At 35.9% G+C, this 23,279-nt stretch overlaps 3 protein-coding genes across 10 annotated transcripts; 1 reads left to right on the top strand and 2 right to left on the bottom strand.

The window, feature by feature from the left end:
• The first annotated feature begins 120 nt into the window (after positions 1-120).
• LOC135111096 (DNA excision repair protein ERCC-8-like) lies at positions 121-5,499 on the top strand. Of its 2 annotated transcripts, none has more exons than XM_064024040.1 (5): positions 121-279; positions 1,767-1,984; positions 3,021-3,197; positions 3,783-3,975; positions 4,520-5,499. In XM_064024040.1, the coding sequence occupies exons 2-5, from the start codon at positions 1,853-1,855 to the stop codon at positions 5,242-5,244; spliced, it is 1,227 nt and encodes a 408-aa protein (XP_063880110.1). In that variant the 5' UTR covers positions 121-279; positions 1,767-1,852; the 3' UTR covers positions 5,245-5,499. The 2 variants fall into 2 exon arrangements, with proteins under 2 accessions (XP_063880110.1, XP_063880111.1); XM_064024041.1 differs by having other exon boundaries at positions 123-279; positions 1,776-1,984.
• A 600-nt stretch (positions 5,500-6,099) lies between these two features.
• On the bottom strand, positions 6,100-14,470 carry LOC135111095 (uncharacterized). Of its 4 annotated transcripts, none has more exons than XM_064024036.1 (8): positions 13,712-14,470; positions 12,910-13,044; positions 11,302-11,522; positions 10,706-10,833; positions 10,215-10,291; positions 9,593-9,708; positions 8,761-8,983; positions 6,100-6,759 (listed from the first exon to the last, which is right to left on the bottom strand). In XM_064024036.1, the coding sequence occupies exons 2-8, from the start codon at positions 12,932-12,934 to the stop codon at positions 6,272-6,274; spliced, it is 1,278 nt and encodes a 425-aa protein (XP_063880106.1). In that variant the 5' UTR covers positions 12,935-13,044; positions 13,712-14,470; the 3' UTR covers positions 6,100-6,271. The 4 variants fall into 4 exon arrangements, with proteins under 4 accessions (XP_063880106.1, XP_063880107.1, XP_063880108.1 ...); XM_064024037.1 differs by having other exon boundaries at positions 9,593-9,705; XM_064024038.1 differs by lacking the exon at positions 12,910-13,044.
• A 141-nt stretch (positions 14,471-14,611) lies between these two features.
• Positions 14,612-22,067, bottom strand: LOC135111099 (ribose-5-phosphate isomerase-like). 4 transcript variants are annotated; one of them, XM_064024057.1, is made up of 8 exons: positions 21,925-22,067; positions 20,837-20,914; positions 19,501-19,561; positions 18,090-18,205; positions 17,030-17,163; positions 16,493-16,634; positions 15,432-15,531; positions 14,612-15,101 (listed from the first exon to the last, which is right to left on the bottom strand). In XM_064024057.1, exons 2-8 carry the CDS (start codon positions 20,897-20,899, stop codon positions 15,013-15,015), a joined length of 705 nt encoding a protein of 234 aa, XP_063880127.1. In that variant the 5' UTR covers positions 20,900-20,914; positions 21,925-22,067; the 3' UTR covers positions 14,612-15,012. The 4 variants fall into 4 exon arrangements, with proteins under 4 accessions (XP_063880127.1, XP_063880125.1, XP_063880124.1 ...); XM_064024055.1 differs by having other exon boundaries at positions 20,837-20,984; positions 21,925-22,054; XM_064024054.1 differs by having other exon boundaries at positions 20,837-20,984; positions 21,847-22,018.
• Between the last annotated feature and the right edge of the window lie 1,212 nt (positions 22,068-23,279).

Below are 23,279 nucleotides of genomic sequence, written 5' to 3'. Positions count from 1 at the left end.
ACTCACTCGCGTTGGAATTTTTCGCTAGTATATTGAAAAGTAACACAGTCAGTGATTTTGTAGGATTTATGGTTTCAAGGAATCATTTTCAGAATATTCAAGAATACTGAAAATATATATACATTTCCCTGAAAGCAATGGTTTATGCACACTCGGTGGTCCGCATGAGTGTAAACAACAATCATTGTAATCATCAGCTCCAAGTTTCAGCGGGCAAACGATAAGGCTTAATATGATGTAACTTACACATATCAAGCCCAAGGCCTTCATACCAATCAGGTCAGCGGTAAATCTTACCAATAGCGGCTCTTTATGTACTATAATGCCACCCTTCTCCTGAACAACTCCAAAAATAACTTCCTTCACACAAAACTACATGCACACATACCCTTCACTCAAAATTCTAACCGCTTTTGACTCGGGGGACTGGCACCTCAGTGGGTCTATATATATATATATATATATATATATATATATATATATATATATATATATATATATATATATATATATATATATATATATATATATATATATATATATATATATATACACTTATTCATCATTTTTTGACCACTGCTTTGACCCTTTTATGGGACTGGCATTTCAGTGGGCATATTCTTTTATTGGATTTTTGTTGCCCTTGGCCAGTGTCCTTCCTACATAAAAAAAAAAAAAAAAAATATATATATATATATATATATATATATATATATATATATATATATATATATATATATATATATATATATATATATATATATATATATATATATATACATATCTGTTGCTCGTGAAAAGGACAAACAAGCTTGGGATCTGATGGGAAAGCGGAGTTTTAGGATGGGAGAGACTAAAATAGGCCAAATTTTGAAAGTCTAAGGAGAAAACCACTTTGAGGATATTCTTCAAAATAGTCAATGAACAGGGAATATTTGCCCTACATACACCCCGTTCCGCTATCCCATCCTTTTGAAGTCACTTACCTTTCTAACTGGGGAGCTCTGTCCCCCATTACCCCCTGTTACACTATCCTAAATGGTAAAATTGCAGTTTAACACAATACTTCCTATCTTTTCCTCCTCTCTCCTCAATAAGCTTCGGGATCTAGTCGAAAAGTGGGGTTTTAGAGTGGGGGAAGCCAAATCATGCAAAATTTGGACATTCATGAAAAGTTTAAGGATGAGACACCATATTTTGAAAACTGGATAATTCTAGCTAAAATTATCCAACTGAGGGAGCTTGTCCCCCACTCTGAACACTGTCCTAAGCAAATATTACCTAACCTAACACCATTAAGGACACTAACTTAACATAACATTACCTAATCTAAATAGTGGGGCTTTGGCCACCCCTTGACCCCTCCCCTTAAAGAGCCTCACATAACCAGAGATATCTATGAAAGTTAGAGATAGCATAATTTATTCCGAGTCTGATTTGTAACTCCTGTAAAAGAATAAAATAGATGTTTTGTGACTGATCCTTATATCCAGCAGGAAAGTTGAAGGAAATAACAACATCTTTTTGGGAATGTCGGGTGTTGTCAGTACATGCAGACAAACTTATCAATAAGTTCATCATAACTTCAGCCAGTCTTAGTTCTACTATTTTTTTCTATTGTCTGATCATAGTTTTATTTGTGTTCTACCAAAAATTTTTGTGTTAGCTTCATTATTGTACATGCATCTTTCCACTTATATAATCTGTGATCTGCTCTTCTGCACCCTTAGAACATAAATTAACGAAATACCTATATTTTCCCACAGATGATACAGGAAATGTGCTCAGCCAGAAGACTCGAAGTTTGCCAGAACTGCATCTTAGTGGACTCCTGAGCCACCACAATGACAGAATGGAGGCAGTCAGAAGCACAGAGAAGGTTCGCTGTGGCCAGCTGTCCAGCCTAAAGTACAGATCCTCCATCCAGCGCTATCTTGCCACTAGCCATGTTATGTCCAGTGTGTCTCTGGATCAAAAGGAACAGGTTATTACAAATGCTTTCATTGTTGTTAGGGTGACTGAGGAAAGAAAACTTATAAAATCATATAATGGGATAAAAAATTATTTGTGGCAATGATATATAAAGAATCATTACATAAAGGTATTATCACTGACACTTTCATCCTAATAACTGACATTTGAGCTCCAGTGTTTTTCATGCACTTTGTTCCCTTTTCTTGGCAGTCAATAGGAAACAGGATTTAAAATGACAGAAATTCTTTGATACATGGGGATGGCTGAAGAAGGAAAACTTAAAACACTGATAGACAATGATAGGATAGATTGAAAGGAAAAGAACAGCTCTAGATATAGACATAAAAGAAAGATAATCATTAGGTCTCTCCAATTACTCCATGCATATGGCAAGAAGTTGAAATTGGTTATGAGAAGACCCAGGAAGTAAGAAAGAATTTTAGGTTAGTGTATAAAATAATAACTAAATTGTTTAAGTGAAAAAAAAAGCAAATAACAAAGTATAATTACATACAAACTAGTTACTTATTATTTTTTTTTACTTAAAATTCATAAATTAGGATTCATTGTGGATTTTTATTTTTCCATTTGATATACTCTACTTTTTCTCTTTGTTTTCAAATGATACTGCCCCATGTATTGATTGAAAGGAGACTGAGATGACACTGAAAAGATTGGTATGTGAAAGAAAGAAATTGAGAATGAATGGTAACTTAATTGAAAAGATAGATTGCTTAAGGTATTGTAGAGACAAAGAAATTGGATACTTGAGAGGGCATAAGCTTCCCCCTAGAGGTATAGATATTTGGGCTGGACTAGAAAGAGTGATAGGAGATGAATACATAACTCGAGAAACATTGGATAAATATAGATACAGAAGCAAAACTACATGAATGTAGCTCAGGTCCTTTATATTTGCTTATTATAGCTGGATGAAAAATATGTATTCCAGTATAATTACTTCCCTTGAACATTTCTTAATCGGTAACTAATTTTTAAAATAATTTAATCAAACTGACAATTAACCTTAAACTAATTTACTCCAGGTTGCCACCTCCTATGTGACATATGCAGATTTGGAATGTGTTGACTACAAATATTTACTGTGTGGACTCAGTGATGGAGGTGTGGCCATTTATGACACAAGTGTTGTGAAGGAAGGCTGTATCTATGGGGAGGTGGGCTCAATCAAGGGAGGCCAGAGGGGTACACACAAGTACCAGGTAAGGATTTATCAATAATGTGACAAGAGCTGTTGCTATTCATCAGTAATACTTTCAGGTTTTCATAGGTGCTTACTTTTTTGCTCTGTTCTTTTTAATTTTCTTTCATGATACACAGGGAATTCAGTAGAAGGCTGTATCCTTCCTACCACAGGTAGATCCTCAACAAATTTAATCAATTCAATTCCCAAGTGTACACACTATTTTTTTAATCTTGTTCTTGCTGTGGTAGAGGAAGGTGTTAGGTGTTATTGAGGAAGAGAGGTGACATGTCTGGGGAGTTAGTTGTGTTGGTTAATGAATTGATCAATTAAGTTTTAGAGGTAATGAAATTCATCAGTTTATCACAGCCTCAGTCACAGTCCTTTTGACTTGTCTTTATGGACTGGCACTCTGGTGGGCCCTTTTTATAAGTTTTTTGTTGCCCTTGGCTCATCTTCTTTTTACATAAAAGAAAAAAAAGATAGAAGTTAGATGAGTATTTTGCATATTAATCCCTGTGCAATACAAATTTCTTCTTTTAAAAAAGAGTGTGAGATAATTGGAACGTGTTATTCATATCTGAATGATGGTCAAAACTTACAGGTTGAATGTGTTCAGTGGTATCCAGCTGATGCAGGACTGTTCAGCACCTCTAGCCGAGACAAGAAGATAAAGATCTGGGATCCAAACCGCATGAAGGTAGTGGATCAATTTGATATTGACTGCCACATTCATCACCACCAAATGTCTCCTGTGGCCACCAAGCACTCCCTGCTGGCTGTAGCAGGGGACAGTGGTAAGTTTGATGTGTCTCCTCTTAAAGAATGCTGAGTTCATAATTTTTTTTCTTTTCACTTCCAGTCAGTGCATCTGCATTCCCTGCTTAAGCAGGGAATCAAACTCATCAGAATCACTCTCACTGTGGGTGGCCATGGCGAGAGCGGGGTTGAGACTGAGAGATTAGCCTTACTAGCTTGCAGGCAGTTTTACCAATGACTGAACTGCAAGAATTGACAGAAAGTAGTTAAATTTAGCATAAAATCACAAAGCAGTTATAACTGCCTCTGGTCCTCACCTAGTAAAGTTGCTATAACTGCCTCCAGTCCTTTATGGGTTAATGTTTGCTTATGACCAAAAGATTCAATAATCCCTTATCTGTCTTAACAGAACTCTGAATTAAAATTTCTACATGACAGTGCTACCAAAAATACTATGAGGTGTAAAATATATATTAAACTTCTTGCAAAGATTACAAAAAAATACAACTTAATGTAAAAATATTAGGTAACACATCTAACAGTCAGAGTACATGTAGAAGTACAAAGATGGTATCATTGCAGGGGAGGTGATCCTGTGTGATCTACGTACAGGGACATCTACCCACCGCTTGAGGGGCCATGATGGGGCTGTGCGAACCACACAGTGGTCTCCACGAGTTCAGCACTTCCTCACTTCCAGTGGCTGTGACCGTACAGTTAGGATGTGGGATGTACGAGCTAGTCAACCCTTTATTATGGCCCTTGATGCAAGTAACCATGCTGGAGAGATCTTCAGAAAAACCAAGAAAATTAAGAGGATCCCCCAAGCACACAAGAGCCAAGTGGTGTCCTTCTGTTATACCCATGATGGTCTTTGGCTTCTTACATTTGGTCATGATGGTGAACTCAAGTTGTGGAATTCTACAACAGGAAGGAAGATGGATGTCAATTATGGTGAAATGTTCACTGATACCAGAAGAAACCTGAGGATGGCTGTGACACCATCAATGTACCCAGATTTAGTATTTCTGCCCTGCAAGTCCAAAGTGTTGGTCCTTGAGATTCTAACTGGAAGGCTGGTGAATGTCATGTCTGGTCACTTCTCAACTGTTTTTGGAGCCTTGTATAATCCTTCCTCCATGAATTTATACACTTTTGGCAATGATCGTAACTTTATAACATGGACTCCTAAGGTATTTGATGTTAATGAGCTTGAGGAAGAAGATGAAAACAGGACTCTAGGTCTACTAGAATTACCAAAGAGACAAAGAGTCACTCAAGATAACTGGAGTAGTGATGAGGACTAGCTCCACAGTTACTACTTGATCAATGCGAAGTAATTACTTAATTTCTTTTCATTCATCAGTCATCACAGCCATGAGTCATTGTTTTCCTCAGAAGTATCTTAGACATAACCTATTCTAACCATTGGTTATCATCCTTTCACAATTGTTGGTTTTCTTCATCCTTGGTCAGGATTTTTACATCTTTACTTCACTGATCATGATAATTTTATTACTTTTACTTTATAATTAAATAAATTTTACATGACTTTCATGAAATATTTGTTTTCCCTGTATCTGTGGGATAGCATCTGAGGAATGAGGCATGAGCAAATTAAAACAAAGACAAGACAACAATAAGGCTGGAAAATTGTTGAAAGTGACAGAAATACTAGGTGGTAAGTTCTACAATTTGTGGGAGAATCGTTTCCATGAAACAGTAAAAAATGTAGGAGGAAAGCATATACCAGTAAGTGGTACAATCAATAATGATCTTTTGGTGTTTTGATACTGAGTGTCAAAGTGAATTTGGGAGCTTTAAAAGAAGATTAGACAAATTTATAGATGAGGATGACAGGTGGAAATAGGTATGTTTCATACAGGGACCACCAAGTGTAGGCCAGATAGCTTCTTGCACCTTCCTTAACTTTCTTATGTTCTTATGTTCTACCCAAGAGACTAGTAGAACATCTGAACATTTCCATCTTTGAAGCATAAGAGTGATGGGTACTGAGATTTAAGAATGGGCATGGCATCACTTAATGATGAGCACAATGTGAAGAAAATCTTGTATTTGTTGTGTTTCACCCTACAGATTTTGTTTGCATTATCAAAATCTTTGAAAAATATGGTACCTGCTTTGGAATAAATAGTCATATATAAAAAACAATTACTCTTTTTACTAAAAATATTCACATAACAATTTCATACACACCATTTTGTGCACTACAAAAGACTTTTATTTAGAGTACCAAACAATAACAGATCTTCAGATCCACGGCATTTGGGTCTTTGGGCCTTTGGTTCTTCATTCCTGGGCTTAGGATCCTCACTAGAGCTGCTGAGACTGAGGCACCACAATGGTGATGCCAGAGGACAGGTCTGTTGGATCCTGTACCTTGTGAGCAGGCCTTGTGCTGAGGGTGCGGCGCAGTGCTGATAACTCAGTCAGAACTTGGCTGAGAAGAGTATTGGTCTGCTGTTGAGCCCGACGGTGTTCAGCTGCAGCATCTAACTGGGCCTCCAAGTGATCCAGGCGGCGGCAGATAGCCATGTTCTCTTCTATGTTCTCTAAACGTTGGCAGATCTCCCGAATATCCCCTGACTGCAAAGCATCCTTTGCTGTGCCTGTAGTAGTAGTCCTGCCTGAAACTTCCTGCTCCCTTGAAAGGCCTAATTCTGTATAAGCAGTAGCAACTTCAGTTTGCTCCTCAGTAGTATTGTCAATATCCTGAATCTCTCGCTTGCAGATATGTATTGTTCTTGTCTTAGTATCACTTCTTGTCCTTTTCATTCCCCGTTTGAAGGACTTTTTAGAACCTTGAAGAAAAAGAAAGACACTTGAAAGTGTATATCAGTACATACAATGGTTCATCTTTAAATAAAGAACATATCCCTATAATCAGATAAAAATTTTGAGAACGAATTTTTTTTACATTTTTAAGGCCCAGACCTGTAAAAAAATATTTGAAAATTTTTATGATTTAGAATTTTCCTTTAAGATTACAGAATGTTGAGTCATGAAAAGCAGAATAAGAATATGGATATAAAAAGTATATATCAATTGGTAAAGTGTGCCTTCTTAGTGTCTTAATTTCTTTTAAAAGTGAAATATAGTTATTATCTACACAATGCTCCAAAGAACTCAAATGAATATTTTACATACACACATATATTCTTCTTTAAGTAAGGAAGATATCCCTATAATCAGATAAAAATTTTGAGATTGAAAATTTTTTCACATTTTTATTTCAAAAATTTTTACAATTAAGAATTTTTCTCTAAGAATACAGAATGTTGAATCATGAAAAGTAGATCAAGAATATTTATATAAAAAGTGTACATCAATTGGTAAAGTGTGTCTTTTTAGTGTTTTAATATCTTTTAGAATTGAAATCTGGTTATCATCTACCTAAGAACTCAAAAGAATATTTTGCATACATACAATGTTCCTTTAAGTAAGGAACATATCCCTAAAAAGATAAAAATTTTGAGAATGAAATTTTTTTCAAAATTTTTGCAATTAAAAATTTTCCTCTTAAGATTACAGAATGTTGAATAATAAAAAGCAGAACAAGAATATTGATATAAAAAGCATATATCATTCAGGCAAGTATGTTGCTGGAATCATTGTTCCAACAGGGAAATTAGTAGTAGAGGGAATTAATTCAATTAAAATATAACAATCCGCTGTGACAACTAGATGAAGCAATGAGGATCCGGGTCAAGTGGATTCGCCATCCCAGAGCGAACTGATATCAATTTACTCAGGAAGTAGGGAGTCAGTCAACTTCCAAACAGCAGCCAGACAACACACCCACTCTTGCATTAGAGTGAGACTCCAGCCAGCACCCAACTTGCAACAAGCTCCTTCTCAGCCATCTAACATTCTTGGCGGACATCTTATGTGAAAATGCAGCTAAGTACTCAGTTTAGTTGCATGCCTGTCCTGATAGGTACTTAGCTACCTGTGTGTCCACCTAACTCAAGGTAAATTCTATAGCCTGGCACTGGCCATTTATGCCAGTTTACCATAGTGTCTTTTTAGTGTCTTAATTTCTTTTTAAAAGAGAAATATGGTTATTATCTACATACCACTCCTAAGAACAGAGAATAATATTTTTTTTATATGTAGAATGATTCTTTTTTAAGTAAGGAACATATTTTGAATGTAATCAATTAAGAAGGAAAGTTGACCTCCACACAAAGAAACTAGTGATGACTGAGTAAGGAAAGGGTACAGAGTGACTGAAGACTGAAGTGGCATGTGCCAAAATATGACAAATGAAGATGCTGATGACATGTATTTACATTAAACAATAAAATAGGGATCGTCAACCCTTCCTCCATCATTAACCCCCTCAGCTTGATGAATTTCTCCATTTACCTTCTTTCTTCCATACAAAATAAAATAAAATAAATAAATAAATAAATAAATAAATAAAAAATCAGCCATTCCTCTCTCCCTCACAAATACACACACACACACACACACACACACACACACACACACTTGCATGTTCTTAGCATTCTCTCTCTCTCTCTCTCTCTCTCTCTCCCTCATTTTACAAAATGAAATTGAATTTGATTATTATTCAATTATCAAGTATATCAGTTATTTAGTCCCTGCCATGTATTTTTTACCCCCAAAGAGTAAACTTACCCCTGGTTGAGAACCACTGCAATAAAAGATGGCACTAAAATGTTAAAATTGTATGGTAAATGGATAAGGTAAGCCTATCTATATATTTACATATAAGTAATATCAGGAAGAAACTCTCTAACTAAAAGTGGGAAACTAGGTAAATATAATATTCTCACCTGAATCAAGTGTAACTGAGGTGTTAACCTTGCTGACAGTTGGCCTACCCACCTGGGCCAGGACATGTCGGACACGCGTATAGTATGGCCAAAGTGGTACTGACCCTGTGGCCTCAGCCTCTGTTTTGTGATGCTGATAATCCATGGTCAATGAAGCCCACTTGCGACAGCACTGTTCTGATGATGGCTGGTGGCCCTCCAGCTTCATTTGTTCTGAGATGGTCTGAAATTGAAGTAACGAAGGATGTTGATGAATTGTGAATTCAATACACAATATAATGATAAAATGAAACTCAGTAGTTAGGGCAAGATTTACAAAAAAAATTCTGGTTGTGTCTGAGTTTGCTAAAAGACAAGACATCCTTAGAATTTGATTAAGTCTCCAAATTTCATAAACATTAACAAATCACAACATGCAAAGAGAGAAAATAGCATGTCATGCATGCACAGCAGCAGAAAAACATTCCAAAAGGTTCATGAATGTGTGATCATGACTGGCAGGAAGTGTACTAGGTACTCTTTAAGGTTTGTTGAACACCTTGAAAACCTGGCCTTGACTAGGCAACATTCATAATACTCAATCCTTTTCCCTCAAGACAAAGGTGTAGTGTCATTGCATACCTCTTCATTGCATGACATACCTTGTTGCTTGGGCATCCACAAATCAATTATTAATAAAGAAAGCATTGCAAAATCATCATTTTGCAAATAATCAAAACACATTCTCTCATTTTGGTTCTACTCCCTTTATTTCTTCTGTAATATTTGGTTACTAAAAGATTATCTCACTTATGTGATCACAGCTAATTAATGGAGCACTCTCAACACTGACCTCCCAGATAGTGGTGTCATCCCAATCATTGTCCTGGTCGGTGAACCAATCCCTGAATTCTAGCAGAAGGTCCAGAAGCAGCTGCACAGCTCTGTCACTCCAGTCCAGTATACCTGCTGCCATAAAGAAAAGAAAATTATGGAATATGTACAAAGCCTTTCAGTCATGATGAGAGAGAGAGAGAGAGAGAGAGAGAGAGAGAGAGAGAGAGAGAGAGAGAGAGAGAGAGAGAGAGAGAGAGAGAGAGAGAGAGAGAGAGAGAGAGAGAGAGAGAGAGAGAGAGAGAGAGAGAGAGAGAGAGAGAGAGAGAGAGAGAGAGAGAGAGAGAGAGAGAGAGAGAGAGAGAGAGAGAGAGAGAGAGAGAGAGAGAGAGTGTAAGAAATCATGGCATCTCACAAAATTTAACCAATATAACATGTCCACAAAGAGAAAAATATCATGAAATGTGATTTCATTAACATATTAATGAAATGTAAGCTACATTATACAAGAGTATAGCTAAATCTACATCCTATATAAGGATAGTGACAACACAAAAATGATGGTGAAGAGATAAGGAGTGTCTGAATGAAGTACTGTTAGGTGATAAAAAGCTCTGCCTTTATATAAGATTACTATTTACCATCATCTAAGTCTGGCAACTCCTCTTCATTTTCAGCTTTCTGGTCTGCTAAGATCTTGCACTTCTGCTGGATGCTTCTGAAATGATACATGAAAGGCTCTTAACTATGGAAAATTCACACTTACAAATGTATAATTTCATAAATGAAATATGAAATGGCAGATTCAAAGGTGGGTCAATCACTGGCCAGTGTTACGTGACGGAAAAGTGAATCACCATGATTACTTTTAATTGCATGTGTCAGAATCACACTACATATCCAGGTGTATTGAGCCCATTGTGTTTTTGCCTTGGACATGATTCCTCAGCCTTTTGGTCACTTTGAGCTGGTTAAAAACTGTGTTCAACATGCAGTGCTGTCAATATTTTTTTTTCATTGTCTGTTATCTCTCCTGTATTGAATGTGAATTACATTATAAAAACCGGTGTTAGATGTGCTGCTACTGTATGTTAGTAACAGTATCACAAAGTTGTTATAAAACCAGCCTTACCTCTGCTCCAAGTAAGCCAAAGTGACAGGGTCATTACTGAGGAAGGCATGGATCTTTTCAAAGTAGTCAATTCGGTGAGCAGACTTCTCTCCACTCATTTGCTTCTCCAGTACTGCCAAATAGCGAATCTAGAATATGGAGTGATGAAATTCAAAATAGTTTCTAAATAGGATAACAGGATTGAGATTTTGATGAGTTTCTTTGATGAAATCTTGAATGTTGCCAAGATATACAACTGTTTTCACCTCAATTAATGTCCAAAGTGAGGAAAATCATTACTCAATCTCATACCTAAAATTCAATTATCTGCAGATACTTAGAAACTAAAGAAAAATTACATAACTTCCACTTGTATGAATAAACAGCCTTGAACTCCACTCATTTATATTAGGCCTTAACAGATATATAACTCTGTATCAGATATGTAGCTTTGTAATTTTATTTCTGACACCTTTGCAGAATTTTTACCAATACTCCTCAACCTTTGCTGTCAGACTGCATACATCACTTCATGTCTTAGTAATACATTATGCAAGCAAGTTATGAAATATACATGCTAATGAAAATAAATGGCAGTGATTAAGAATATGCATTACCTTGAGATTTCTCCACTTGCGGTCACACTCATCCCCGCTAACAACAAAACCAATCTGGCCCATCTCAGTTGCAATATCCTTCCAAATAAACTTTTTCTTCCTGACACCATTGCAGAACTCTTGCCAGTGTTCACCAACCTTTTCTACAAGGTTGAGCACATCACCATGGCCCCAGTGAACACGCCGGCTGCTCTCAGGATCTTCTAAGAGGCCAGGGAACACTGCAAAGTAATACCAAAAACAATAAAGGTAACTAAAAAGTTCTTAGAAATCTTTAATAAGTTATATTTGCCAAATTACCTATGTAGCTAAGTTACTTTTCATCCTATGGACCATTCAATTCAATGTACTTTTAAAGGCTGTGTTCCCATTTCTATGACCATGTTGAAACCTTACATTTTCTATTATCCAAACAGTCAAACTTGATGCCTTTTGAGTCTTTTTTTTTTCTTGAGGGAAAAAGAAGAGCTGATCAGGGCTGCAAAGTGAATGTGGAAGAGTATATACAGAAATTAATATCTTACAATAACAGTGTTTGATGAAAATAATAATCTTTCACAGGTGGTCATGGTCAGAAATTGAATAACTTTTATGATTAATTTCCAGTGTGTTTGGCATTTTCCCTTCATCTTAATCCTTGGTCTCACAACAATCAAACAGTTGTCATACTATGCAAGGTGATTTTTCAGTAGATTAGAGGACTTCAAGTTGAAGGAACAGACTAAAGAAAATTGCAAGCAAATATGTACTCTGATTATCAACTACATACTTAGTACAAGACTCTACTAAATAAATAAATGCATATCTCATGAGTTGAAAGGGACTGGCACGCACTTTTCTGACATCCTCCTTACTTAGCAAATATAATAATAATAATAATAATAATAATAATAATAATAATAATAATAATAATAATAATAACAATAATGAAAAATAAAGAAATGCATATAACTCAGTAAATAACTAAATTAATCTTTGGAATAAATCCTAATTTTCCCCATTACATAAAATAAATACTTAGCAGTGTCAATATAATGTTCTATAGGAGTTAAAAGCAGTGTTCTGTGAGCATGCAGAGAGAGAGAGAGAGAGAGAGAGAGAGAGAGAGAGAGAGAGAGATTATTTTGCCTTTTTGAAACGTATATTTTCTTTACACGCAATACTGAGAAAGAGAGAGAGAGAGAGAGAGAGAGAGAGAGAGAGAGAGAGAGAGAGAGAGAGAGAGAGAGAGAGAGAGAGAGAGAGAGAGAGAGAGAGAGAATCCTTTTTGAACTGTATTTTCTTTACATATAAACTTCAGAGAGAGAGAGAGAGGGAGGGAGAGAGAATGTCGGGTTCAAGCAATGTCGGCTAAACTCGGATTCGGCGTTTCTTCACCACCTCGACATTTCTTGATATACTTTTTAATACTAGGGAAATATGAATAAATGGTTGTCAGTGCACTTCAGCTCTAGCGAAGAGATGCCTGAAATAGCGCAACATTGTGTTATGGCTGAGTCTTCCTTCCACCTCGGCTTCCCATGGCGGCCGTGTAGCTGAAGTAGCTAAACCGAGCGTATAGCTATCCCGCCTTCCCTAGTCCACAATCAAAATGCCTTCATGCCTTACTTTTCCTTGGTCCTTTCTTGCTCATCGAGTGCTGGGGTGCGGGGCCTTAACTCAGCCCCTCGTGGACAGGACAGGGAACGAGGGGGAAAATCGGAGGATGCTGCGCTAAGGATGGTGCCTCTCCGCTTGCACTGGCTGTGGTGGCCATTAAGTCCACCCGCCAGATTTGAAAGTTGCACAGTAAAGGTTTTAATGTAGTTTGGATTCAGTACTCTTTTCCATCACTTTAATTGTTAATTAAACCAAAACTAAATCCTGAAGGGTCGGTATATTAGTGCCTACTTTATTGCTTTGGAAGACATGAAATTCAACTATTTTACAAAGTCGATTCAGATAAAAAATAATGAAACATGTAATTGATCAATAACATGTTCCATTATTTTTATCTGTATCTTTGCAAAATGGCAAAATATTGGCATAAAAAATCCTAAGCAACTAGTCCCAATCAGGCAAAAAAGTAGAATAAAACATAATTAGTTAAGGAAAAATTATATGTAAGTTGGTCAGAGTGAAGAATGAGATTGTTAAAAGATTACTTATTTAACTGATGAGTTTAAAAAAAAAGCATGAATGGAAAGGAAAAAAAACAATTAGAGCAAGAAATGTGATGAAAGCCAAATGCATCACATGTACTATACATACATGGGGTGCTAATTGATCTTGGAGAGATGGTTAAAAATATCCTAGTTAATAAGGATGACGGGAGCTTAATTCATACATGAAAAATGCTACAAAAGGGTTACAGAAATAGGCACAGGTTACACTAGGTTCACATTCAACAAAAACACAAGTTCACACTTACCCATACTATTAGTTGTTTTCCTTCCACTTGACAGACTCAGTCTACTTGAAACAATCAACCAAGTTATGCAGTCTCACTAGAAATGTTGTTCTGCATCCTTACTGCAGCCACCTTCAATTTCAGTAATGGACTGGTTTGCTGCTCTTTCAACTTTTTCTTTACATTTCACCACAATTTTCAGCTGGATTTAGGTCAGACTGTTTCTGGGCCAATCTTCAGTAACATGAACAGTATATTCCCTAAACCACTGCATAACATAATGTATGACATTTGGCTCTATTTTGCATAAAATATTCAGCAGTACACTCCACAAGTGCCTCTGAAATTGACTACCATAGTGGTACAGTTAAATGACATTAAGTGAAATGAATTATTGCTGACATTTCTCTTACCATTCTCAGGCAACCCTCTGATGCATGGGAGTTGCCAGTTCCTCTCTTTTTTTGGCTATCATTTATTCATTTACTGTTACATAATGAGACTTTTCTGTTAACCATCCTCATCTCTCTTCCACAAGTACTTAAGGACCATCTTATGATGGAAGATGTTCATCCAGAACAAATCCTTTCCAGCATACATGCCCACCATTATTGTTATTTGTTTCATTACTCAGTATATAATACACATACATGTGTAACTGCAACAAAAATCATCCTCAACACTACATGTACTCGTAACTAACAAAAATCAACCTAAACAAAAACATAAACAAATATTTTGGTTTGGAACAATATGAAATATGAAGTAGGCAATACTCTTTGGTGAATGGTCCCATACCTTTCATTTTGCCAAACAAGAAAACAAAAACATACATAATAAACATGTACCTGCAGTTTTTCTTTTTAGCTGCTGATACATTGGTGAATGACTCATAAATTAGGAAAAATAAGAACCAAAACAAATTATTAGTGGCACTAATATTATTATTTCTCCTTTGGTATGAGAGACACAGCCTGGCCATACACTGTAGCTGGGTTGGAAAAATACTGCCACCAACCTCACTACACGTCATGAGAGGTAAGTAAAAGGGACGGATTGTAAGGTACTGGAGACTGTCCTCTCTGTATTCATATTCTTACAATGAGACAAGATGTGACATCTTATCAGTCTCAATCCTATAAAGATATGTAAATGGATAACATTTCAACCATTTCCCCCAAACAATTCTTAATTTAAACACATAAATGAATATAGACTTATGAAAGTAATAAAAAACAATAACATCTGCTGTATGTTATTGAAGGTTGTGTGGTAAGATTACCACTGGAGTGTTTCAGTTGTTGCTACTTTCACTTTAAAACTCATACATGGCGCTCTTTTACAGACCCATCTTGCATTCCAAAGTAAGCTGTAGATGCCATGCTTACAAAGAGGCCTGTCTCCACCACACCTGTAAGACAAACAACCACCTGGTGAGGAATAACATGGTAGAAGTATTACCTACTCAGTTCACAATTGTGGGTGTACAGTGTAGTTAACATATATCCACACTTCCATCACCAACAAGGGAGTGAGGACCCTATCCAGTACAGCAAAAGGTGACACAGCAACATCTTTTGTATCATAGTCTTATTTGTTCTCTTTCCTCTTCCAACACTAATTCCCCTTTCCACTTGATTCTGAAGTATATATCTATTTGTGAAAAACATAATTCACTGCAACATGTTTATAGATAATGAAGCAGGAACACTGTGAAAGGTTCCAATGAAGAGAAACAAACCTGGAATCATCATGATTTGCTGGTTCACTTTCTCCCAGTCATGGATCCTGTCAAACACCCAGTCAAGGATAAAATTCCCATTGTCTGTCACAACAGGACCCTGTTAAGAAAGAAATGGAATAAACTTCTAGTATTACCAATGACAATGGACAGCCTAATGGATTCAGATTTATGTATAAATCAAATAAATATTAATATGTGGAGTAATGGGTAACTTAATGTCTAGAGAAGTCTACAAAGTGATGAAGGAAGTGGGGTAGTTCTTGGGTACCACCTTGAGCATTTTGTATGACATAACTGCCAGAAGGAATTATACAAAACAAGACTCAGGACATGTTCCAAAGCATACAGAAACAATAGAAAAGAACAAAAGTTATTATAAGGATGTTAACAGGCATTCTCTCATGTTACATGTTTCTTTGCATTAAGCACCCCACGAAATGCCTCCCTTTCTTCTCCTGTATCTTCTTTTCTTTCTTTATTCTCATTGCCACTTACCACACACTTCTCTTATCTCTTCCTCCAATTTTCTTTATCCAATTTACTAATCCTTACTATTTTTCTCCATTTCTTTTGAGTCTTCTTGTCACACATCATCATACAAGCACTTTTGCAACAACCAAGAGGTGATCAGAGAACATCCCACTAATAATTTCACATCTATCAGTCTATCCCACCAAGCTATCCATCACTGCTTGTTGTTCACCACTTCCACTCATCCACATGTCTTTGTACATGTCCTTCCTTTTGAACAATTGTTTGCTTATTTTTCTAAGTATGCACTCATTTAACTGGTGTTTTCTATATTCAATCAATTCAGTACTATAAAAAGAAGAAAAGTCAGATTCAGAGGTATCAATGGCATATCCTCATATTTACAAGTTATTAACTTTCTTTACTATTTTCTCTTACCTTAGTTCCTTAATAAGCATTCAATAAATTCACCATCATTTATATCAGCAAATAATCTACCACTTAACTCTACTTTCAGCAATTGTTTTCATCTTCTCAGTAACTTAAATAAATATGAAAAGGCTCAAATAAAAGGACCATCCACTCACTGCTTTGGCCTTGGCCTGCCGCAGGACTGCCTTTCCACCAAGTTCATTTTCAATTTTCAGCTTGACAGGACAATAAGCCATGGGAACAACTTCAATGGGGATGCCTTTTTTCCACTGTTCCCCAAGAACTGTGGAATCCTTTCTGTGAAAATTAAGATAAAACACTCCAATGAGATCTTTTTTATTTGTCCTTAAAGGCATAAATGTTAAAATACATTTTTAGAAGAAATCTTAATAACAACGTGCCACTTAAAAGGGCTTGTCTGTAAATGTACCCCAAGTATGCCAGTGTTACTCTTTTGTTAATGCAGAAATGTTCTCATGAGGCTCTCTGGTCATGAGGTCCTCATTACAAAATTAGGTTTTTAATATACAGTACAACTGGAACACAATTGAGAGTTAGAGTTCAAACTGTGCAAGGAAACTATTGACCCTTATACCAACAGGGCCACACTCTTAATTTACTCATATCTGAGTTGGGAAAAAATGCTGTTAGAAAACATGATAGAAGTTCCCTATCTCCCTAGTGTCCCTCACCTATAGTCAGCAATGACAACAAAGGTCTTGGCAGCTGCAGCAACAATCTTTTCTTGCAGCTGACATCCTCCACCTCCTTTAATAAGTGTTAGCTGTTGGTCTGCCTCATCTGCTCCATCAATGGCTACATCCAGCTGTGCAATAGAAGATGTTAAGAGTTCACAGTATAGACTCAATACTGCATACAAGTGAAACCTATGCACTTTGAGCTAAGACTGCTCTTGTATCATGTGATCAGTCATTAAGTAATAGCACACTGTGTTAACATCCTGAGTTCATCCTCTCAACACAACTTCAATACAGACATAAAAAAATAATGCATTTGGGAAATACAATTCATTAGTCTTACTGTTAGGCACTTAGCAGATAAGACAGATAACAGAAGATAACTAAGGAAAGTGAGAAACACAGAGCATATTAAAGTTTGGCAAGCTGTCACTAATGGACTAAGACTGATCCATATCAATATGGAATGTGCTTCTTAAAGTAATGAAGATGATGATGATAGCGCAAAGCATTTCTATGCCATCTGTACTACAGCATTCCAGTAGAAGGAAGGCCTTTCAAGATTTTGTTTGGAGATGTGGATGAGAGTTGGGTGCATTGAGTGTGATAAGAAGTTTTCAAGAGGAGTAAGATGAGCAAAAGTCAAATGTGAGTTCCAGAAAATAAAAGTGAGGGGAATGCAGTAAAAGAGCAAAGGGTGGAGGATATAAAGGAAGAATATTATTAGTTTAAGGGTGTTGTAGTGGACTGTACAAAAGAGGTCTATGGATTAAAATGATTATGTGGTGAAATAATGAAAAGAAATGAATGGTGGAATGAGATAATAAGTATGGCTGTAGAGGAAAGGTGATGTGTCATATTAAGGGAATACAGAGAAGGAAGATCATATGACGAGATTAAAAGTGAGTCTGAATGAGTGTGTAAAAGACAGAAGTAAAATTATCAGCTAAATAAAAAACATGTTTTCATGGAATGTGACAAGGGCATGAAAGGGAACACTGAGGAAAGAAGACTTGATGAAAGCAGAGGATGATAGAATGTTTTTTTTTTTTACCTCAGGTGTAATTTCAAGGTCAGATATCTGCAGATTATTGTTCACAATGAGCTGTCGTGCTTGGAAGGAGGTTGGAACACATACCACCTTCAGCCCTTCCTCACGAACACGCTGAGCTAGACCAGTCAGAAAAAGTTACGTCTTGAGAGCCTTGGAAATGAAGGGAGGCATGTTTATGGGCCTTTCTGGCTCGTGAATATTTATGTAGAAACAGAAATAATAATAATAATAATAATAATAATAATAATAATAATAATAATAATAATAATAATAATAATAATAATAATAAAGAAATAAAACAAAAAAAAAACTCATGGAGCATAAGAGATGGGCTAATGATACCACACAATCCAGCATCTTGGCATATTGTGTATCATACCATGCATACCATAAATAATTGAACTAATGTAAGTAGATTTCTAGCTCCTGAACACTTTTTGTAGGGTTATATAAAAGCAGCAGTTTTTAAGTCAGAGCAAAACACAACACAAGTGCTGAAAGTAAATAGTCAATGTGAATATTGGCATTAACAATAACCCATAATAAATTCAACCTTGCAAACACAGGCTCTATTATTACCTACTGCTGGGCTGCAAATTTATGTTCTTCTTATACACACACACACACACACACACACACACACACACACACACACACACACACACACACACATATATATATATATATATATATATATATATATATATATATATATATATATATATATATATATATATATATATATATATATATATATATATATATATATATATATATATATATGTATATATATATATATATATATATATATATATATATATATATATATATATATATATATATATATATATATATATATATATATATATATATATATATATATATATATATATATATATATATATATATATATACCACCCAAAAAAAAGGGTGGTGACCAAGACAAAGCACACAACTTTCACATTTATGCTCAGTCACATCACTCTCTTAGCTCCTTGACCCTAACAGAGAAGAGAAAGTACTCCTGCCCTCACTTTATAGGGATCAGCACCACAGCAATGGACAGTTTGGTCTGGAACAAGGCTCCTTCATAATAAGTACTCTCCTCTACCACACCTGACTGCCCCACACCTGTGTGAGACCATCGATGTGTGGCACCTCCCTCAGAGGTAGTGGGCTCGCATCATTCCTCATGCATTCATAACCGCTCTCTATTAACTTCTGTTACACAATCATTCTGCTGTGCTCCAGAGTCAGCTCTCTTCCCTTTAAGGTTCTGCTTATAACATTACAAAAAAAAAAAAAAAAAAAAAAAAAAAAATCCAAGAAATGCTTTACTGTAGAATTCAAGTATAAGTAATTTTAATTATGGGACCTCCAACATTAAATATGACACAACAGCAAAACTTACCGAGTCTCTCAACGGCATACACCACCGTGGAGCCACTCCCAACTCCGACCTTGTATGCATCCTATGGAAGTAGTAAGTTACTCATAAAAAAATAGATCCAGAGTACATTGTAGCCATCTAAACATTAAGTCACACATTTTCTTTGGAATCTTCTGCTTGCTTATCATGTGCAAAGTACAGTCATGGCTAAATATCAGATAACCTTCACCACACACCTCCACTGTGTTTTCTCTCCATCTTCGGTCCTTTGATCTGTTAGTAGTCTGCCTACAAAATATGACAATTCATAGATTCTTAGCAGATCAAAGGATTCAGTTTTAAGAGAAAATAGTTGTGGAAAGGATGTGATATGTTATTTGATTAGCATCCATGAATGTACCACATGTCAACTTTTTCTCAAATCTTCACAGCCTGAGAGCATATACACATAACTACACTTTTCCATCTCAAAAGAAAAAAGACTGGAAAGGAGAAATAAGAAATAAAAAATAAAAGCACAGAATATGCGTCTAGGCAAGCTGGAGCTGAATGAATATTACAACGAATAATATACTGAAATAAAAAGGCAATGTTAAAGATATTATATAATTTATGTAAACTGATGGGTATATCATTACATATTATTTACTAATCAAATATCAGCATCATGCAGTTCCAACTGGTAATGTATTCTAAAACTTGCCAGAAATTCTTTCAACAGAAGGAAGTATTAAAATCTTACCAAGATGAACTTCCCTTTTGACTTCTGGGACCCTAATAGGAATTTTCCAAATAATCCCTAAGTAATTACATAATTTTTCCTGTGGTAGAACTAGTGTTATCTCTTCCATCTATGTTTATCATTCTCTCATGTTCACTAATTACATTAAGTTACATCTGATATCAAGATCCTTCACAATGACACTTACATGATGTCTCTGACCTTCATCACTGAGTCTTATAGTTGCACTCTCCCTATTGTCTTTAAAAGCTGTACCACTGTGCTCAGTCTATATGATAACTGGAATGTGCAAACTTCTTGACCATATCAAGACATTATTTTTCATTATTCACCTTCATCTCATCTGTCCATCATGTTCTTCCCCTTCTATCCACAAGAATTTTAAACTTACAAGTAAAAGTGGTATATGAATAATAATAAGAAAAAAATATACTAACTTTTAAAATGGATCAATATAGGTATGTACACTGCTATATCTGTATCTATTATGGAAACATGTAAGTACACTTGAAAATGAATCACACAATGCCTTTGTTAAACCTCAATGTATATTACAATGGAGACAGGTTATGCAAAAATAAACAAAGATGGTCTCAGCAAACCAGAATAAGTCACCTTGACATGTTCATCTATGGCCCTGTGGGCTGCTGCCTTCTTAGCACTCTCCACCTTGTCCATGTTAGCCCAGCCCACCTGCCGGCAAGGAAACCATGAGAACCACTTTGCAGGAGCTGTGATGATGGGCTGCAGCAGCAGCCTCATCCTGGAGAGGGGAGGCAAGCCTCATCACAAGCCTTAGGGGTTAGTTTAATACTATGGGTGATTGAAGGATATGTGGAAAGGAGTGTGTAAAAGACAGAAATTGATGGTGAATGTAAATAAAAGGAAGATGATGGTAAGTGAAAGGAGAAGGTATGGAATGCTGGTGATGGAAATATAAAATTTCACATACATAATTAGATCAGCCTTGCCCAGTATTACAAAAGACACAGATGATAAAAATATTAGTAGTTGTAAACTTATGTGATTATTATTAATATTCACAAAATTTTAATTGTCTTTTTTGAAAGGTCTAGACTTCATGTTAGGTTTGGTTAGTGTCCTTAAGAGGGAATCCAGAGGGATGAAGCCCCCGCTGGTTAGGTTCCAGTTTTCAAAATATGGCGCCTCATCCTTAGACTGCTACATGTATGTCGAAATTTGGCTTTCCCCATCCTAAAATCCCACTTTCCCACCAGCTCCCCAAGCTTGTTCAGGGTGGAGAAAGAGAAAAAGAAGATAGGATGTACTGTGTTAAACCGCAATTTTACAAGTTGGGAGAGCGTAGAGGTGGAGCTTGTAGTGTAATGAGAAAGACAAAGTAAAATTTTGGTATTATATGAAACTGCAGATCTTTCCCTGACTCCAAGTGCATCTTACCAAAATATGAGTTCTGTGTAAGTTGAAACTGCAAATTTACCAGAATACTTTGATCTTGCTCCTTTTCAGTACAGGAATACACGACGACCTGCACTTGTTACTGTCATGTGAATAATTTCTAGATGCAAAGTATTCTTACAATAGAAAGTGCGGCTGTCTGGTAACATACATCGGCGCTATCCCATCAAAACCCATTACACGCTCACCTGGTGATCACAAGAAGGCAGTTGTTATTAATACTGAGGTGCTGAAGCGTGCCAGTATAACACCCAGAGATCCTGTACCTGTGTTGTTATGGACCACTGAGCACTGACTAACAGCTGCTTGTTGTCACTGCCAGTCTGCCACCGCCTCGCTCTGTAACGAGCCGTGAGGCCGCCGAGTCCAGGGGAGGGATTGCATTATGTGTATACGTGCTATCATATGTATTATGTTATTATATTATATGTATTTTCTGATCATCTTGTTGTAGCATTCGATATCTATCCTCATATTTTTCTGATGTCATGCAAGATTTCATTAGGCATGTGCTCTTTGTTACAGAATGATAAGCAGCAACGATTTAACTGCAGGTTTATTTTGTGGTGGTATAAATGCTCCTCTGGTTTGAAAATTCCCTTGGTTATTTAACATGTCACTAACATTATATCCTTAGCTGGCTGTAATTAATGCCCATTGTATATCTATACTTTAATGATTGTTGTTGTTGTTGTTGCCAACTTCTATGCAGTGTAGCGTTGCACACCATTTGTTCTAATATAGATAAAGGAAGTCTGTCTTGCCTTATAGGTGGTGTGACTTTTTATGCCGACTCTGCTCCCTTCTGCTGTGTTTTGCGATGTCTCTTGGTGATGCTAAGTACTATGCATAGTACATAACATGACATAGTACATGCATAGTGATGACCTTTGTGCAATGTCTTAATGCAACTAACCATGCGTTCTTTCCTGCAATGCACTCGTGTTTCATTTACATTTTGGTGTTGCCAAATATCTGTGCATGTGAAAGAATTAAAACTTTCTTTCTGAACCCTGTTGTCTTTTACTGTTAATACCTTTATTTTATTTACTGCTTTGTGTTACATGTTGTATGTCGTACTGTTTTACATGTCTTGTAAGCAGTACTAAAAGAGGTACCTAAAAAAAAAAAAAATAAAAAAAAAAAAAAAAAAAAAATAAATAAATAAATAAATAAATATATATATATATATATATATATATATATATATATATATATATATATATATATATATATATATATATATATATATATATATATATATATATATATATATATATATATATATATATATATATATATATATATATATATATATATATATATATATATATATATATATATATATATATATATATACGAGTATATGCATGAGTGTTTAAGTAGAAAGCTGGGAATAAGAATGAATGACTTTCCCATTAACTTTACCTTTTCTCTTTGCTAATCGATCAGCCTCATATGCAAAGGATACCTATACAGGTAACAGCATTTGCTCTTACGTATAGCAGCACCCTTTCTCTCTGCCATCTCAAGGTGCCTGTCTGTATCCCACCTTGGTCTCTCTCTCTCTCTCTCTCTCTCTCTCTCTCTCTCTCTCTCTCTGTCTCTCTCTCTCTCTCTC

This window comes from Scylla paramamosain, chromosome 21 (genome assembly GCF_035594125.1).
Source record: "Scylla paramamosain isolate STU-SP2022 chromosome 21, ASM3559412v1, whole genome shotgun sequence".
In the NCBI taxonomy this organism is placed as follows: domain Eukaryota; kingdom Metazoa; phylum Arthropoda; class Malacostraca; order Decapoda; family Portunidae; genus Scylla; species Scylla paramamosain.
This window is presented reverse-complemented; position numbering and strand designations above follow the sequence as displayed.

Coding starts and splice junctions, on each gene's coding strand:
- LOC135111096 (XM_064024040.1), top strand. CDS start 1,853: ATGGAGGCAGTCAGAAGCACAGAGAAGGTTCGCTGTGGCCAGCTGTCC. Junction 1,985..3,020: donor CTCTGGATCAAAAGGAACAG/GTTATTACAAAT, acceptor AATTTACTCCAG/GTTGCCACCTCCTATGTGAC. Junction 3,976..4,519: donor GGCTGTAGCAGGGGACAGTG/GTAAGTTTGATG, acceptor GTATCATTGCAG/GGGAGGTGATCCTGTGTGAT.
- LOC135111095 (XM_064024036.1), bottom strand. CDS start 12,934: ATGAGCAAGAAAGGACCAAGGAAAA. Junction 11,523..12,909: donor CAAGAAAGGACCAAGGAAAA/GTAAGGCATGAA, acceptor ATTACTTTGCAG/TGTTCCCTGGCCTCTTAGAA. Junction 8,984..9,592: donor ATGACACCACTATCTGGGAG/GTCAGTGTTGAG, acceptor CTTCAATTTCAG/ACCATCTCAGAACAAATGAA.
- LOC135111099 (XM_064024055.1), bottom strand. CDS start 20,983: ATGAGGCTGCTGCTGCAGCCCATCATCACAGCTCCTGCAAAGTGGTTC. Junction 18,206..19,500: donor GTATGCCGTTGAGAGACTCG/GTAAGTTTTGCT, acceptor TGACTGGTCTAG/CTCAGCGTGTTCGTGAGGAA. Junction 17,164..18,089: donor ACCTTGAAATTACACCTGAG/GTAAAAAAAAAA, acceptor TCTATTGCACAG/CTGGATGTAGCCATTGATGG.